General features: G+C 38.9%; 1 protein-coding gene across 6 annotated transcripts in view; it reads right to left on the bottom strand.

Moving 5' to 3' along the window:
- The window catches only part of rptor (regulatory associated protein of MTOR, complex 1), a 157931-nt gene that overhangs the window by 121022 nt on the left and 19802 nt on the right, over positions 1 to 17107 (bottom strand). For all 6 annotated transcript variants that reach the window (XM_029498876.1, XM_029498908.1, XM_029498899.1 and 3 more), the window contains exon 4: positions 16168 to 16250. In XM_029498876.1, coding sequence (XP_029354736.1) covers positions 16168 to 16250 — 83 coding nt within the window. The remainder of the gene's footprint in view (positions 1 to 16167; positions 16251 to 17107) is intronic.

Here is a 17107-nt window from a genome sequence, read left to right as displayed (position 1 = left end):
GTTAACGTGCCTTTTCAACATGTGGCAGACTGGAGTTGGGGTCCCTCACTACAAGAAGGGGGACCAAAAGGCATGTACCAATTACAAGGACATACTGCTCAGCCTCCCTGGAAAAGTCTACTTTAAGGTGCCGGAAAGGAGGGTCCACTGTGGCAAGGCTGCAGGCCTTTCATTAGGTGCAGATGTGATCACTCATCTTTTTCTGTTAGAGAAAGATGAGATCAGATAAGCTGATGAGACATTTTTTTCTTGAAACTTTAAGTTTCTACAAAAGGTAAGGGACTATTTCTGCTCCTTTGACCCGAAGGGGGGCAGAGGAAGAAAAGGAAAGCAAGACCTTGTGTTCAAACTTCAGCCTAATTAGGGTGTTCATCTAGTTCCTAAAAGCTCGAGATCAATCTCCTAGCATGTGGCTGGTGTGTTCCTAATGCTGGGACTGTTTAATATAGAGATAAGCTTCTGCTGTGTTGACGGCCGAGGCCACTATCTGTCTTCATTAAGCTGGCTGAGCTTGTAGATTGGCTGTGATAAATGGCTTCCTCTGTGCACTTTTCCCATCTTTTCCCCATGCACACCTTCTTTTTTTTATATTCCCTTTCATTTGTGCACACAATCCCACATGACGCACACACACACATCTACACCATATATATGACACCTCAGGACCTATTATCCAGGGTCTTTTAGTGACATTGTTGACGGATGGAGAGAGCGTGACTCAGTCAGCTTCTTGCTCAGCTAACTGCCATATTTCAAGCTGTACATTACAAATTCAAAAAATGTTTGCAGGGTTATGCTGCTGTTAAATTTTAGTATTGATAGATTTGTATAATCTCAGCATACACTGAACATATCCTACATTTAAAAAAAAAAATTAAATGTCCTGAAAGATTTTATACTGAATGCCTCTGAAACCTGTCTCCCAAGGGATTTTACATCAATGTCCAAATGTCCAATTGCAAATTACATTATGAGCAGGGACACTGGAAGAGTTACATAGACCACATTACAATATACAACATGGTTTCAAGCAAGAAATAAATATTCAAATATATTTGATGCTGTTCATAACTTAAGCCTGTGATTCAGGTCACAAACCAATGGGTGATGTCACAGTTAATTGCCACCTGACCTCACCCTGAGCCTTGACTAGTTTGAAGTCAAGTCTGAGCTTCAATCTTAGCTGTCTTCATCAATGTAATTGCTGTAATGTAATTCATGTCACGGTGGACTGAAATGATGCTCCAACTTCAACAGGGCAAAAGGAAATAGGTTAAAAGAGCTTTTTACGAAAAGCATGACTCATAACCTACAGGGAAAGAAAATCAAGACCTTTTTCCATTTGCAGTTGCACGAAATACAGGCCCTGCAAAGATTATTGTTAGTGGAAGCAGAACGACAACTGGGAGACACTGTCCACTAGGTATTCTTGTAATTAAGTCCATATGATCTTTCTACATTCAAACTTTATGTATATATATTTAATTATTCAAATTAACAATTTTGAGGAAACTGATCAAATTATTGCCACACTTATCTAATAATTACTTCATGATTTAAGGTTTCATAATAAAAGCATACACCTTCTAAAATGTGAATGCTTTCAGAAATAAATTCTTTGAAACTGTTTCTGGGTTTAGAAATATCACATGAAGTATTACACAAACACACACATAACCCTGGCAAACCTCCATGGGTTAGTGAATTTATTCATGGCCAGGCTACACTTCAAGCAATCCTGTCTGGTTCCACAACCGAAGCCAAGAATATCAAGTGTTTCAAAAAATATAGATGATAGATAAATATTATTATGTTACGTGAAATCTTCTAGCACAGATTTATGAGTCAGTTTGTCAACATATTGATAAATGTCACTGTTCATGATCATATTTGAATATTTGTATTATTTTTCATTTGCAACTTAAAATTTTTGGTCATATTGAGATTTATTCAGCAAGTGTGGCTCTATGTTTTGTTCTCTGGTCTACGAAGGGCCTTTTCACCATGGCAACAACAACAGAAGTTCGTGGGCATCATGGTGTTTCTGAGCCAAGTGCCAAAATAACAGGCACTTAAGGATTCTCGGAAGCAGAGTTGAAATCATTCAAATTCATGTTGATGACATAACTCTGTAAGACTCTTATGTTGAAGTCGCAAATTTCTATGGTCAGTTGCATCATGGACTGAGCGGGGAAAGGGGATAAACACTTTCAGAACAACATACCACAGTATTGTGCAGTCCGACAGGATCTACAAGTCTGAGCAAAGAGAAAGTCCAGTTCAGTTCATTAAGCATTAATGATGTTGGACTGCTGCATCAAGGTGGGGGGGGGCATCAGATTCAAAGCAAGTACTGATCAACAACATCAGCGGGAGAAAAAAAAAAGAGTCAGCATTCCATTAAGTCAAACCTCTGACCTGGTTTTTTAGTGCGACATGAGACTCTGCACTGGAATTAATTTCAGAACTATTGAAAATGCACTCTTACAGGTTTCAGCCCAGAATTCCAATGTGTCGATCTTTCAACCATATTCTGTTTGAAAAAGATGTGTTAGACTTCTGAATCAACAGGACACTTGAAATTTTATCAAGATTAGAGGCATCATTACACCTTCCGGCTGAATTTGTGGTGGTCTCAAACTCGATACTCAAACTCCTCACGATATCCATTGTACCTTCATGAGAATACATCATCTTGTCCTTAATTGCATTTTGTTATCAAACCAAATAACATCTTATAATATCAGATCCCCCCCCCCCCTCAGACAAAAGAGCTTTATATAGCTCTTATCTTATTAACAAGTTCTTTTCTTCAGGGAAAATCTTGTATAATATAGATGAGACAAAGGCCAAAAAAGGGAAAATGGGTAAATGGGTAAAGAGAGATAGAGGGGAGAGAGATGAGTGTTATTGTGCACATGGACTAAAAGCACAGCAAGTCATGGAGAGAAGGAAGGGTGAAGTGGAGAGTGCAGGGTTGTGTAATGATCAATTATCCACAGCCTGTGGCAGCCCACAAACCCCTCTAATCCTGAAAAGAGTCTCCCTTCCTTTTAAAGATACTGAGGGACAGGGAGGAAGAAAGAAACCCTGTCAAACTGCATGCAGCTGGGCTTTATGGTTTTGGAGGATTTCCTAGACTCTTATGTTAGGACTGGCTATAATACAGTTCATACATTGAGGGTCTGTTTCTTTTCGTAGGTACTGTTGGTGTTATAGTGTAAAAGTTTTTTCAATCTCTATAATTAGCATAATTTCCAGAAAAAAAAAGCACAACTTGCACAGTTTAATGGCAAGACTGCAGAGGTGGAGGTTTAGAAGTGTTTTTGTAGGATAGCTGGAGAATCAAGGCCAAGCATGACAGTATTACAGGAAGAACAAAGACTGATGCAGAGCTTTTCACTGATGTTTCATTCAGTCAAAAAAAATCCAGTGAGTCAGAGCCTATTCAACATTTCCGGAGTTCATCTGCAGTGTTTTTACTCTCCAATCCTGTATACTTTAAATGAGAGGTGTTACAAGCCAAAACATGATATATTCAACACTAGAATATCTGGAAAATAAACGAGGCGAAGGACATAAGATGTGGTTTGGACACAGGTTAAATTTTAAAGAATCACAATACATTGAATCTGCAGCTTCAGTGTAAAGGTCATTAAAATTATGCTGTTGTGTTTTTTTTTGTTTGTTTGTTTGTTTGTTTGTTTGTTTTTTTTATTAATAAGGACTTGATTGGTGCCCTGTGGCCTTTTTGGCCACCAGAACACCGTGTGTTGTCCACTTCCTTCCTCAGCATTTTGACACAGCAACTGACTTTGTGACATTTGTAATGTTTCCACATCGGTTCATGCATTGATGCAAAATTCTGACCTTTGTCAAAATATTTGAGCTGTCATGAGTTGTTTGATGTCAGAATGTACTGTTTATACAGCCCGGCGGAGTGTTTGAAGTAATCTGACTTTAGTCCAAACTGGAGTGCTCTTTAAATCCACCCTCTCAGCTAACCTGTTCTGTCCTGACCTATCACTAAGCTAAGCTGATAGTTTAAAAGCTGCGGACACTCTCTGCTTCAGATGTATATTTAGAGATTGGCATTTCATCCATTTTGCACACATGATTCACACATCTTACAGAAAAAAGATACAGAGAAAGAAGCTGCTGACAGCTAGTTCAATTTAATACCAACCATATTACATAAAACCGAAACCTTCCACTGCCTCCATGTCTAGATTGAACCTGCTATATGTGATAGACATGAAAAAAAAATATAGGGAGAGATATAGCTTATTAATTATGAACAGCTATATTTGGAGACAATGGCATTTTGTAAACCAATCAAATAAAATTTAAATAAAGAGAAATCAAATTAATTTAACATTTATGTATCCCACAAACTATGAAAAAAGACAGAGCCAGCAACATCAATAACACAGCCAGTGTGAATACACGAGCATGTTTTTCTGGAGCAGATCAGCAATGGCATTTGAAAAGCACTCACAATGCACATGCAACACAGCAAGTAACAACACCCATCTCACAGCCAAAGAACGGAAAAAATTGTGTTTGCATTCATTCAAACAAATTACAAGTTAGTTTGAATATATTTAAAGTTGACATTTTGAAGTCTGTGTCAGTTCTCACTCATCCAGATTGTATTTCTTTGAGAAAGCTCGATTTAGAGAAACTGGACAGAGCTGTCATTCAATGGAGTTAACCATTCTTAACCATTCCACCGAGGGTAAATACCTGGGTTTCCCCGCCAGCCAGCTGAAATGTCTTCAAGAATCTACAACCAAGTCCGGTTGCCCTTGACTCAACTTCCTCACAGTTGACATTTTGTTGAGTGTGTACTAGATAAACATTCAAAAATACAGAGCGGGGGAATCACACACAAAGCACATTACTCTTGGCTCAACACTTGACATGGTACTGAAAATGCATCCACTGGCAAACATTTGTTTTCACTAAAATTTGTTGGCAGGGGCTCATGTTCCTGGAAGACATTTCAGCATCAGACCAAAGCTCTGCCATTTTGTCTTTTGCATAATATTTTTGCATGAAAATATCATGCAACATATAACATTTGTTGCGTTTTTACTTATCAATGTTACTAATGTGTTCCCAAGAGTTTGAGGCTCCTGTCCCTCAAAAATATCAGATGATCCTCCACACATACTAGAGATTAGTAGCCAGAATAATTTAGGTTTACTTTGGATGATTTATAATTTGGAATATCCATACAATGTCCTACTACAGTTATAACTTACAGTTTACTCAAAGTCCAGAGATGAGAAGAAACCACATTAAAACCATCAGATTTCCCATAAATCCAGATCAGTCACATTCATTTAAAACGTGTATAAAATGTAACAACACTACAGAAGCAGACCTGTCATTTCCCAGATGGGTGTTTGATTAACTGATATCACAACCTGCTGAGCACATGATTGGAGGACCACTTCAGGAACCAAGACTATATCCATATTTGAGGCTGCTGAGTAAGAAAGAACTGTTTAATCGCTCTCGCTCTCATTGTCTGCACTGACAGCATTAAATCCCCTTTTCAGCACCACAGACAGCTCCACTTGTTTAGGCACTGCAAGATCATTCATCTAATATAAAATAATCTCAAAATGAAGTAACACAAAAGACTCTGAAATTAGAAATAAATTGTGTTTAAAAAATAACAGGCTTGACAGTTAAAGGCCATATGTTATTATTGCCATTTGTTATGTTATCTGTTATTTGAGATGAAGACTACTCAGTAGTGTGGATTGGCCATTGGAGAGACAACAAGAAATCCTGATGTGTTGCCACATTGGTGTTTAAAAAAAAAAAAATTGACGCATCAGCAACCAGAAGTGATACAATACAGTCATTGCAGCATATCAGTATGGCAATAGAAGACCTGTTAAGGAACACAGTGTTTCTGTCCGCTGAGGGCTTGTCATTTGCTAAGGTTACAAGTGTTAAGTTTGTATCATTGCATAAGGCAGTAACTTTAACAGGGCAAATAGGACGGACTCAAAACTAGTCATCAACCTAAAAATCCATTATGACCAATTATACATGCACATTTTATGAGAGCAAAACAAGTTCTGCAGGCGCGATGCTGCATCCTGGCTCAACGCCACTCAGGAACAATGTGCCAGAGCTGTGTTTTACCCAGCAGCAGAATAATAATGGTCACAGCCAGACCATTCTCAGCAATACAGCTACAGAGAGAGGTCTGGTTTGCCGGTTCCTTAGTCACAGCATGGAATAAGGGCCACATGCACAGACAGATTACAGGTGAGACATGACGGTTACAGGAAGAGATCCTACCATAAATACTGTATCATCAAGATGTCCCTGCCCCGGCCGCATCACTATAACTTACATGGTTTTGAAGTGTGATATTATATTGTCACCATTAGACAAAACAATCAGAGGAAACAATTCCTCAATGGGCTTTTTGTAAGTTTTACTGTGATGCGGAAAGTTTTACATACCCTGACATGACCTAAAGGCTTACCCCGATCCTTCTCAAAGTGTGTAACACAGAGCACATTGGCCATTCCCCTGGGAGCAGGACAAATTTAATAGACAGAGCTTTTGAATTTAATACTAAAGATACGGCTGGCTGGGTAGAGCTGTGCTAAAAATAAATGACAGTAACACGTGGACCACAGACTCTGGAAGATCATTGTGCAGAGGAAGAAGCTCAGTGCCAGGCAGCAAAGTGACTCAGATGACTTGCAAAGCACCAAAATGTCTTCACGGTGGGGTGTTCTTTTTTGTCAAGACTGGGTTCCTCCACAGTTTAAATTTGGAAAGTCCAATAGTAATTTGATCCACCCCATATTTGCACCGTCAGCCTTCATCACACCTATACACCAATGCCCCATTCTGTTCAACTGGAAGCTCAATGGTTTGGCGTCCACATGTAGTCACAGCAACAATTTTAGAAATCACTGACATAAGAAATAGCTGAATGAAAGGTGGGTGGTGTGCCTTTAATCTGTGTCCGCTGACTCACATCCTGGCCTCCTGTGTTGTCCCATCCTGCTCTTCATCCTCTCCAGAGGATTCATGCCAACACATGCACACACTTAATATGGCTTTGACAGCACATATACACCACACACACAGAGGCAGGATGTAATAATAATAGTCACACACTTGCCATTTGTTCCTGAGTACAGTTCGATGGCTCCAGACACAAGTAGGTGAGTCACCATGGAGAAGGCAGTATGGCAAGGAAATTCATTACACTGCTGTATGAAAAATGTACAAACACTCTCTGAGCAAAAAGTTTTCTTCTGAAAAAAAATTATGCTCAACAACAACTGTCCTACAATGCCACACACGGACAGATTAATGTGTCACAATTATTAATGTTATTATTGACACCTGTGCACCTCAGGCCCTTCACCAAACTCCGAATTTGTAAAAGATTATTGTGTTTTTCTCATCAGTTTCATTTTCCACAAACCCGAGCTCTGTCTCTTTCATTCACAAACTAAGTCAAATTTGACTATTTTTTTCTGTTTGGGAAAGCTTCACCAATCAATGTTTTTACCCTAACAATGGATTAAATCACTATGGATGTGAAAGTCTTTGCTCATTAAGCCAAAACCAACTCAACTTGGCACATACCCTCAGGTCTACAGACAAGGTTTTTCAGTTTCAATGGTTTCAATAATCACATTGTGAGGTAAAAAAAAAAAAAAAAAAAAAAAAAAAAAAAAAAAGCTGTTTTCAACAAATGATGCAGATGTTGTTCAGTGATGTGCAGGCAGCAAAAACAAAGTCAGAGAATAACTGGGGATCAGACTTAAGCATTTAACAGTTAAGGGGACAGATATCTCCCTCAAGAGCTGGTAAAAAGAAAACAGAATTAAAAGGGGAGTGAATATTGGACTGTGTAATTTAGGAAGCGGCATCAACTCTTTCAAATGAGTGCTACTCAAATAGTCAGGAAATCAACCAATCTGAGATCCTGCTAATTCCCTCTCCCAGGTGGGCCTGGTGATGCCTCTAATTAAGACAGATTTCTTTCCATCTTTAGACAAGTCTGGGCAATCACAACTATTCATCTGAAATTGAACAGGTTTGAGTAGCACTGCTGAAGCATTTTAACTTTCAATCACAATATCAACAGCAGAAGTGAAGAGGTCTGTAAAATCTGATTCAGCAACAATATTAAATGAAGTGGATAGTGGATTTTTTTCCTTTAAAAAAAAAAAAAGAAAGGAAGAAAAAAAAGAATCCTAAGAAAGAACACCAGGTTATCAAGGATTTGGTTAAAGATCCTCACTGTCAAGGAGGAACTGGTCAAGGAAGCAACCCAACTAGGAGCCACTGCGTTGCAGCTCTGACAGCCAGTGAGGGCAGAGTTGGGTGGAGTTTGGTCTGAGCAACACGGAGCAACTTCATATAGAAATGGTAGTTGTCTAGAAGCCTTATAAACTGGTTGTTGGGACTCTCCCATGTTGTGCTGCTTGACAGATAAGTTTTAGATTTGAACTCTTGATGTTTTGATGTTGCCCTTTGCTATGTCAGGTTTCATTGCTCTGAGTGGTTCTAGTTATATCCTCTTGCATTGCAATTTGGTCTGCAACTATTGATAATTCTCCACCTGTGATCAGATGTCACTTCAACACTTTATATGCAAATAAATAGGTATTAAGCTTGTTTGTAGCCAAGCATAACGACTGGCCTATTGTGTTTTGACTCTGCGTGTGCCACTGAGTGAGTGAGTGAGTGAGACAGAAACAGAATTACATGAAGGGGGTCAACCAAATCAATGATTGGCTCACAGCTGTGTAATGAAATAATATTTAAATCCATTTGAAATACCAAAAAAAAAAAAAAAAAAATCAGTTCACGATGGCAGGAAAGGCAGTCCTTCCACATGGCCAGACATGTCAGTGTTCATACTGCTAAAAAAAAATAAAATGTAATTTTATACCTCATATCTATCCTAAATGCATCTTGAGCGTATTCAAAGCTGTGAACAGATGTTGATGTCAGGTCTCAACAGGGCTATATATGTCAACAGGAAAATGCTGGAAAACATACCTTTGGTGGCACACGTATATGAGATTGAACTGTAAGAAGAGAAATGTGTTTTAACTCATATCAATACACATTAAAAGATAGCCAGCTAATTATGACCAGCTAATTATAGTAACTCAGGTCACATTTTTTCTACACATCTAAACATACATTATTCATTACATCACTATTTCCCTCTCTCTGCATGACACAAATGCATATTTTATGTCAGGTGCACTGTCTCATCATGACTAGTGCCAACATTTGGCTATGCAGCCGGTAGGGACAGGTGGTCTGGGTGACACAATATAGGACACAACATGCAAGCTACACACATCAGAATGATAACGCACATTTTAGTACACTGGAAAGTGCGTTCAATACTACAACAGTATGCATGTATAACAAATAATAAAGAGAATACTGGGGGAAAAAATTCCTCTCTTCATCAGAATAAAGTAAAGAAACAAAGCACAGACCTTTTAAAAAGAACAAGAGATTAATTCTCATACTGGGAGAGTAATGATCTCTCTCAGGGAATCCACAGACCCCAAACCCATTTTAGCTCTCAGCACTATTGCAATTGTTCACTAGAAAAGGTATTTTCTTTGGAAATTGAGATATATGCATCTGCACAAGGTGATGCTAAGGTGGCCTTGGGCAGTTAAACATTCTACATCACCTCCACAACAACTTAATGTAAATTTAATCTTTGTCTAACCATCAGCGCAAGATCTCTTGAGGTCTTGGGCTTCCTACTAAGCACATTGTTTATGGATGTAACAGTGGGATGTCTAAAAGGCTTGCAGCTGGCTAATAGTTTTCTCTGTGGCTCCTATTGGACTAAGTGCGTGAGAAGAGCCTAGTGGAGATCATTAAAGTGGTTTCCACATCGTGTTATTCACTCGGCTGTTTCCTGAACACGCTGGTTGTCAAGTGAACCCAAACAGGATTCGACTGACTCAAGCGCGGTAAAGGATCCTCAAAGGGAGTAATGGAGTGGTGTTGGTTATTGAGCTGGATGTGTGGACAGGAAGTACTGATGGTCTACAGCAACGGGTCTTTAATTTTTTAAGATTCAGGATCCTGGATATTTCTTTTCTGGACAAAATTCTAAGTGGAAATAGGAACATTTAGAAATTGTTACACATTTATTTGCCTAATTTTTGTTGCTTTTAAATTCTGGTTAGTTTAATGACCTTTAAATACGCAGTCGGACCCTCACACTCTAGACATAAACCAACCACGTCTCTCTAGCTAGCCACAGACCCCATCACGTGATCCATTGTTGCCATTTTCCTAACATTATATTTCCACTTGATATTCTATCTTAAACCAATGACAATGTTATTCTTTCAAAATTAAAATGTCATGTTATTAATAGGGGATGGAAGATACCAGCGTGTCACATCAAACTACAACTAAAAATCATTATAAGCTCATCACTGTGCTAAATACAGTCAATGTGGGTATTAGACTGGGTTCACCTACAGTCACATGTTCTTCCGTTAGTGGAAATTCCCCTGCATATTCAACATAAACATGTTTGCGTACTTGTTTCAGTTAACAAAGAAAGAAAAAAAAAAAAACAAGAAAGGAAGTTCCTGAAGCTAAAAAAGACACTTGCTGGCTGTAAGTCCTCTGAAATATCTCTGTGGCAGGACTCATTTGCCATAATGTGAATTTGATTCATTTAACATCACAAATCTTTTCAGCCTCATTGGAAACAAACTTCCTTGTTTGTGAGATACCTGAATCAACCTGAATGGAATGTAGCTCACTCTGTGAACATGACCATTTGGGTAGACCTTGTTAGAGATAGAAGCAACTTGTATCTAGGCCCGGCCAAACAAAAAAACAATCAATGACTGTGCCAGTTACCACATTCAGCATGGGTATGAAAGCTTCTGATGTTAGCACTGCTGATGTGAGCTGTTACATTATTTACCCAGAGATATGGTTTTATCCAACTCTGACTGGTTTTTCTTTTTTACTTTTAGACATGTTAAGTAAAAAAAAAAAAAATTATCAACAGGGAATGCAGTCATTAGAAACAACCACAATACTGGCACTGAACACAACAGCCCAAAAAAGGATAAATAGTTCTACTTGGCAGAGATGAGATTCAGACCTGTTTGGCAGCTGCGAGATGGTCAGTAGGTTAAACCACAGCATTAGGCCATTTGGCAAGACTTGCAGGCTGCTTTCTATCTGGGTAACTACCAAACACAGAGCAAGGCAAGATGAATTTCAACTAAACTTCCAAACAAAACAGAGGAGAGAAAATAGGAGGTGCCACACCAGGCAGAGAATGAAAAGGAACAAGTTAAACTTGAAAGAGAATAGGAGAGCAGAGGGGTCATGCTGAGCTGGAAAAAGAAAAAGAGAAATTGAAAGCAAAGGAAGGTGTCTAAATAATTTTAACTTCTTGATGTCCCTACATGAAACAAAGGCAGCCCTCAGTTGAATTCACTCTGGCCTCTAATATAACACATTGGAGACACATTCAAAACAAGCACAGTCTTAACCTGAACAAGATAGACAGCTGACAAATAAAAGGAAGATGGTGAGGAATATTTTTAACCTGAGGCTGCTGCACAATGAAACAAGAAGAAAGGGAGTGAAACAAGGGCATAAAAGTAAGATTTTTTTCTTACATTGGCACGGCATCACACATTGCCATTATGGTCTTTGCAAGTGTCTGACCTCCTGCTGGCCTGCGTCCCACACGATGTTCTGCAAAACTGCATTTGCAGCGAGAGTACACAAACAAAACCACATGCACCACAGAAGTAATTTTAGAGTGAAAGGTGATATCCATTATCAGTTGATAAATATATTACTGGCTGCCATCATAAGGCTAAATACTCCAGACCTCCTCCAGTACAGTATAAACTCTCTGACAGGGAAAAGGCCCATGACAAGACCGCTTAGTCAAAAATTTGAATAATGTAATATCAGTTGTTGGGAAGAAAACATCCCTAAATCCCAGGATTGGCACATAGGTGAAAAGGTATTGCTCTGTGCTGGGATGTTGTCTGGAGTCTTTGGTGGAGGTGGGTGAGAGGAGGATGTTGCAAAAACTCATCCGTCTTAGACAACTCCTCTCTCCCTCTGTATGAGACTGCAGGTGCTCTCAGCTGCTCCTTCAGTCAGAGACTCATACATCTGCACTGTGGGAAGGAGTGCTTTTGCAGATCCTTCATCCCAACAGCAGGTACAATGTACAATAACATGTAAACCCTGGTGTCTGTCCCTTCAAATCATACACACACACACACTATCGGTAGTGTGTTTAGTGTGGCAGCATCACAAACAGGAGGATCTGCGTAAACAGCCAACAGCATGCACACATCAGACCTACTGCCAGACATCATGTATCACCTCCAATCATTCAACCACTGCCAGGCTAACACTACGAGTGAGGAACACAGGAACACACGCACAGGCAAGGATTTAATGCTGTAATAATTTAATTAATGTAATTAGTCTAGTGACTAATGCTTCCTTTTTATTTTTGGTTTTAAGAAACTCTAAGTATTTCTTAACTTTGATAGTCACGTTGTGTCAGAGCCCCTCGTAGCAGTCCTCAGAGTCCTGCGCTTTCAAGCCAACCTAACCTGTGAGTGTCCTTCAATCTTTGACAGTGAATTCGATACACATTACATTATATTTCACACAGTCTGTACGTAAATACTGTATATAAAGACAAGGGAGGGATCACAGTCTGTGATTTTATCCATTCAAAAGATAATTAAGATATGTTTAAAATATCAATAATATCTAAAAGTTAAAGAAAATCCATGAAAACCTATGGCACTTAGAAGAGTCCAATAGTTTATAGGATTATATACTTTAAATGAAGAAAGAAAGTTTCAAAGCCAACGTCATCCAATAGATGCTAATAAAAATAACCTTTTAAATAGATTGTATTATACAGTGGGGCCTCTCCTACAAGAAATTAACTGTCAACCTCCTGGAAACAAAAAAGAGATATGGTTAAGATGATGGTAACAAGAACAGTTTGATCTGTTTGTTACCAAAATGAAACTGTTATAAAGACCAGCACATTGTGATGCCAAGCTCCAATTGACTGAGCTGATTCAACATCATATGGCCTGTATGAACTACAGTAGCTCTGTTCAGAATTCAAAAAGAGGTGCAAGCATAACAGACATCACACAGTAAATCCACGAGCAAAAAAAGACTGATTCAAGCGCACAGATGTAAATGATATGGCATGGAAGGTTATGATGATGATGAAAGGTCAGAGCGAATGACATGCCGGTAGTGAAAGAGAGTGGCCGGTGGACAGTGGCCAACACAGTTTTTGTTTTTCTGTTTTTCCCCTGGCCATGATGGTTAAAGAGGGAGTATAGATGCAAACACAGCAGTGCATTTTCGATGGCAGACTGTGTGTACTGTAGATGGACTCTGAGCAACGCAGGAAATACGTAGGAAATATGATTAAAAAAATGATTTCGGATCTTCAGAAATGAGCTTATTGCTAGAATTCTCACGGTTGTAATGAAGCAGGTAAATGGCTGTGGAGTAATTGATTGCTGTGTCAGCCGTTTATATAAGGTGTGTTGGCGAACGCTGCTCTGTGCTGCAGAGTTAAGAGTACTGAGGCTGGGGGGAAAAAAGAAACAGAACAGCTTTCTCACCCTCCCACTCCTCCTACCTCTATTTGCTACTGACCTCCAGGGTCAGCCAAGCCAAGCCCAAGCTTACATTCCTTCAATAGCTTTCTCTCAGGCCATCTCTTCCGCCACCTCCTCATGCTTCATGCATCACTTCTCCGCTGCGTAAACAAACTAACGACTTCGTATGTTAACTACCTCATGACAGGTGTTTTGTGATGGCCGTGTAGGAAACCACAGCTCCCAGTAACAAAGCATTAATATTAGCTCTCTGGTTTACCTTTGCCTCTTGTCCATTCTCTTCCACTTCTTCCCCAGACGGACAGCCCAAACCAGATTGATATATATCTAACAACAGACATTTTCTTACTAAGTCTCAAAAAAGTGACACAATCAAATCCGGCCCTTTAAAACAGATTCACATGTGGTTTGAAATGTGGCTCAAATCCAATATCTGCTCTGTCCAACAGCTCAGATCAGATTGCAAGTGCTTTCTTATTTTTCTCCCCCATCGCTCCCCACAGGACTCAAATCTGACCCAGCAAGAAGCATAGTGAAAAAAAACTATGGCGGAGAGTAGAAAAGTGAACCAGCTGGACAGAGACAGTCCTCTTACACTCCGTACTGTTAGCTGGGCTTATCTACTGGCTGACCTTGACACAAGATGAGAACCTTCAGGATGTCATAGCACCACAGCTGAACAATCCACCCTGCACAGTCCCTTAGGAAAAAATTTATATTATAAACATATATATATATAGGGGGTGGGGTTTTGGCTGAAGTGCACAACTAAAAACAAAATAAATAGCAGCACAATGGAGACAGACTGCTGGAATGATGAAAACATAATAACCACAAAATGATATATGAAATAAACATCCCATATTCCATTACATTTTAACATCACTTTGGCTCATTTGAGGTTTGACAGACACTAATTTAGTCACTTTCAGTTAGTTTCTTTATTCTTCTTTTGCAATAATTTAGTTGCACCAACTGAAGAATTAGCCCCAATAGCTGTTTATAATTATTAATTAACTTCTAAACATTCACATATCAGTAGTAGAGGGAGCAGTTATTTAATTTACTGACATTCAAGAGTTCCAACTGATGATTAGTCCAATACACTTTTTGAATATATCAGGAAAGGCTGTTTCTCAGGAGCACAAACTGATATCAAAAAATAGATAATTAATTGATCAATATATTTAAGTGTTTGAAAAACTCTGTACATGCATTTTTATTATAGCAGTCCAATAACTATCTAATTGACCCATTGGAGTCCCAAACAAAGGGAATAAATTGTTTTCACAATAATCCTTGATTATTATCCAAAAATGACGACAATGTGTGACTATGTTGGGTATACTATTATAAAATATCTAATTAAATCTGTTCTCAGATGGGGATCCAGGGCCTACTTTCTGTCAGTTTGGGAAACTCTGGTTTTAGGTATCAGACATCTTGAATATTTTTAAGTAAAAGGAGTTTGTTGAGGGATGCAAACTTTGTCTTTATGTATGTATGTGACATGGACCCTCAGAGGATTAACAGGGATCTGAACAAAAAATAAGCTTCAGTGTATGTGAAGGTTTGGAACCAGTCAAAAATTCTGGTAGTGTGGACCAACGAAGATATCATTAAAATGATTTCTAATTGAGGGCTGACAGAAAATGATAGACTCCTTTCAAAACACCAGCCTCTGATATTGTGTGCAGACAATTACAAAGATCAGATTTCCTGTTGTCTGAGTGAGATTCTCTCTGTGCGAGCAGTTTTCAGAGCATGAGTCAGTCTCTTACACTGCTGATTCTTTTTGTCCATCTTATATCATTTCCTCTCTAGCTCTGCTTCATCTTACAGCCTAAAATCCTAGACCTTCACTTGTCTCGCCTCATCAGGGTCCTGTCTCAACTTTGAAGAAATGATGTGACAGAGGAGGCGTCCCAGCCATCTGTTTCTGCTCTGAGGTTCAGATGCTCGGAGGCCGAGAAGCTGCTCTATAAGGATAACACGAGGAGCCTCCAGGAAAACACTAAGCTCGCTAACAGCAAGGAGCCATGGAGAAATGCTGCTGCAGGCAATGATACACATTCATGTACACACTGGTGAACTTCTAACAGCTGAATTTACACACATATATATATATATATATATATATATATATATATATATCACTGTTAAGAGCATGTGGGGGAGTTTTTGGCACATCGCATACAGGAAGGGTGTTTGAGCTGATACAATGAGATGTCTAAAATAAATCCATCCATTCAGCGTGTTACACATTTAGCTAAATGTGGCCTGAATGAGGCAGAAACTGTGATAACATTCTCAAAATCCACTCTTAAAGCTCTTAGGATTCGTTTTATTTAATTTCTAATAGTTTTATTGGAAACATTTCAACCAAGTGTGTATGGGCTGTACTTGTTTTTGTGGTTGGTGAAAGTGTGTTTGGGGGCGGGGGGCGACATGTGAATCCACTTACCCTGGGCTGCCAGTTTTCATATTGCTTCTGCAGGTTGGCCCCGATGGTCTCCAATGCTTTCTGTGGGCTCATCGATAGAGGATCTGGCAAACAAACACACGGCATAAATGTACTTCGATCAAATACACACACAACACAGCATGTGTAATAGTCACAGCAGCACAAAATCTGATGGTGACAAACCAAACAATTATATTATTCTCTGCTTGGCATTACAGTATTATACCTTCCCCTGGCAGCCATATCCAGAAGAATCCAACAAAGCTAAAGGAACAACAACAACCTATGATGTAATTAATCCTTTCAGCATCAAAGGAAATTTTTGTTAATAAATTAAAAGCAGGGTTTGGAAAAATAGCAGCAGCCCTTCAGGTTGAAATATTGATCAGTATAAATCAATATGCTACGAAGAACAGCAGAATATAGACTGAGATCAGATCAGATTGCGCTCAGCAGGCAGAAGAAGGGCACCGGCTGGTTTAAAGAAGATATTGATATGCTCCATGAAGAAAATCAAACCTCTGAAGGCTTTGTACACTGCACTATCACATGACGGCTGTGCTCAGTTGAATAACTTCACTAAATATCTCTTGGTATATTGTAATAATCAGTAGCTACTAATTTCATAAAAGGTTTGAAATCTCTCCATACATTTTTCCCTCATGGTGACAGTGACATTTTGCCATTTAGACCCATATGGAGACGTTCCAAATTTTCATGGCCTCGTGTCTTTCTTTATGAAGCTGTCATTTTTTTAAATATAACCCTCGAAAGTGCTCCAAATATTCTTATCTATGTAGAATAAAGAACGACATGTCAGAAAATAAAAAACACATTGCACATTCAATGATTCCTTATTCTAGAGATAAAAAGTAACAAACGTGTTTGGGTTAGTCTAGAGGTGATTTGAAGTTTTTAATCTTTCTCTGACATTTGACTG

The sequence above is a fragment of the Echeneis naucrates genome, chromosome 1 (genome assembly GCF_900963305.1).
Source record: "Echeneis naucrates chromosome 1, fEcheNa1.1, whole genome shotgun sequence".
Classification (NCBI taxonomy): Eukaryota; Metazoa; Chordata; class Actinopteri; order Carangiformes; family Echeneidae; genus Echeneis; species Echeneis naucrates.
Note: the sequence above shows the minus strand (reverse complement) of the source record. Positions and strands in the feature narration are given on the sequence as shown.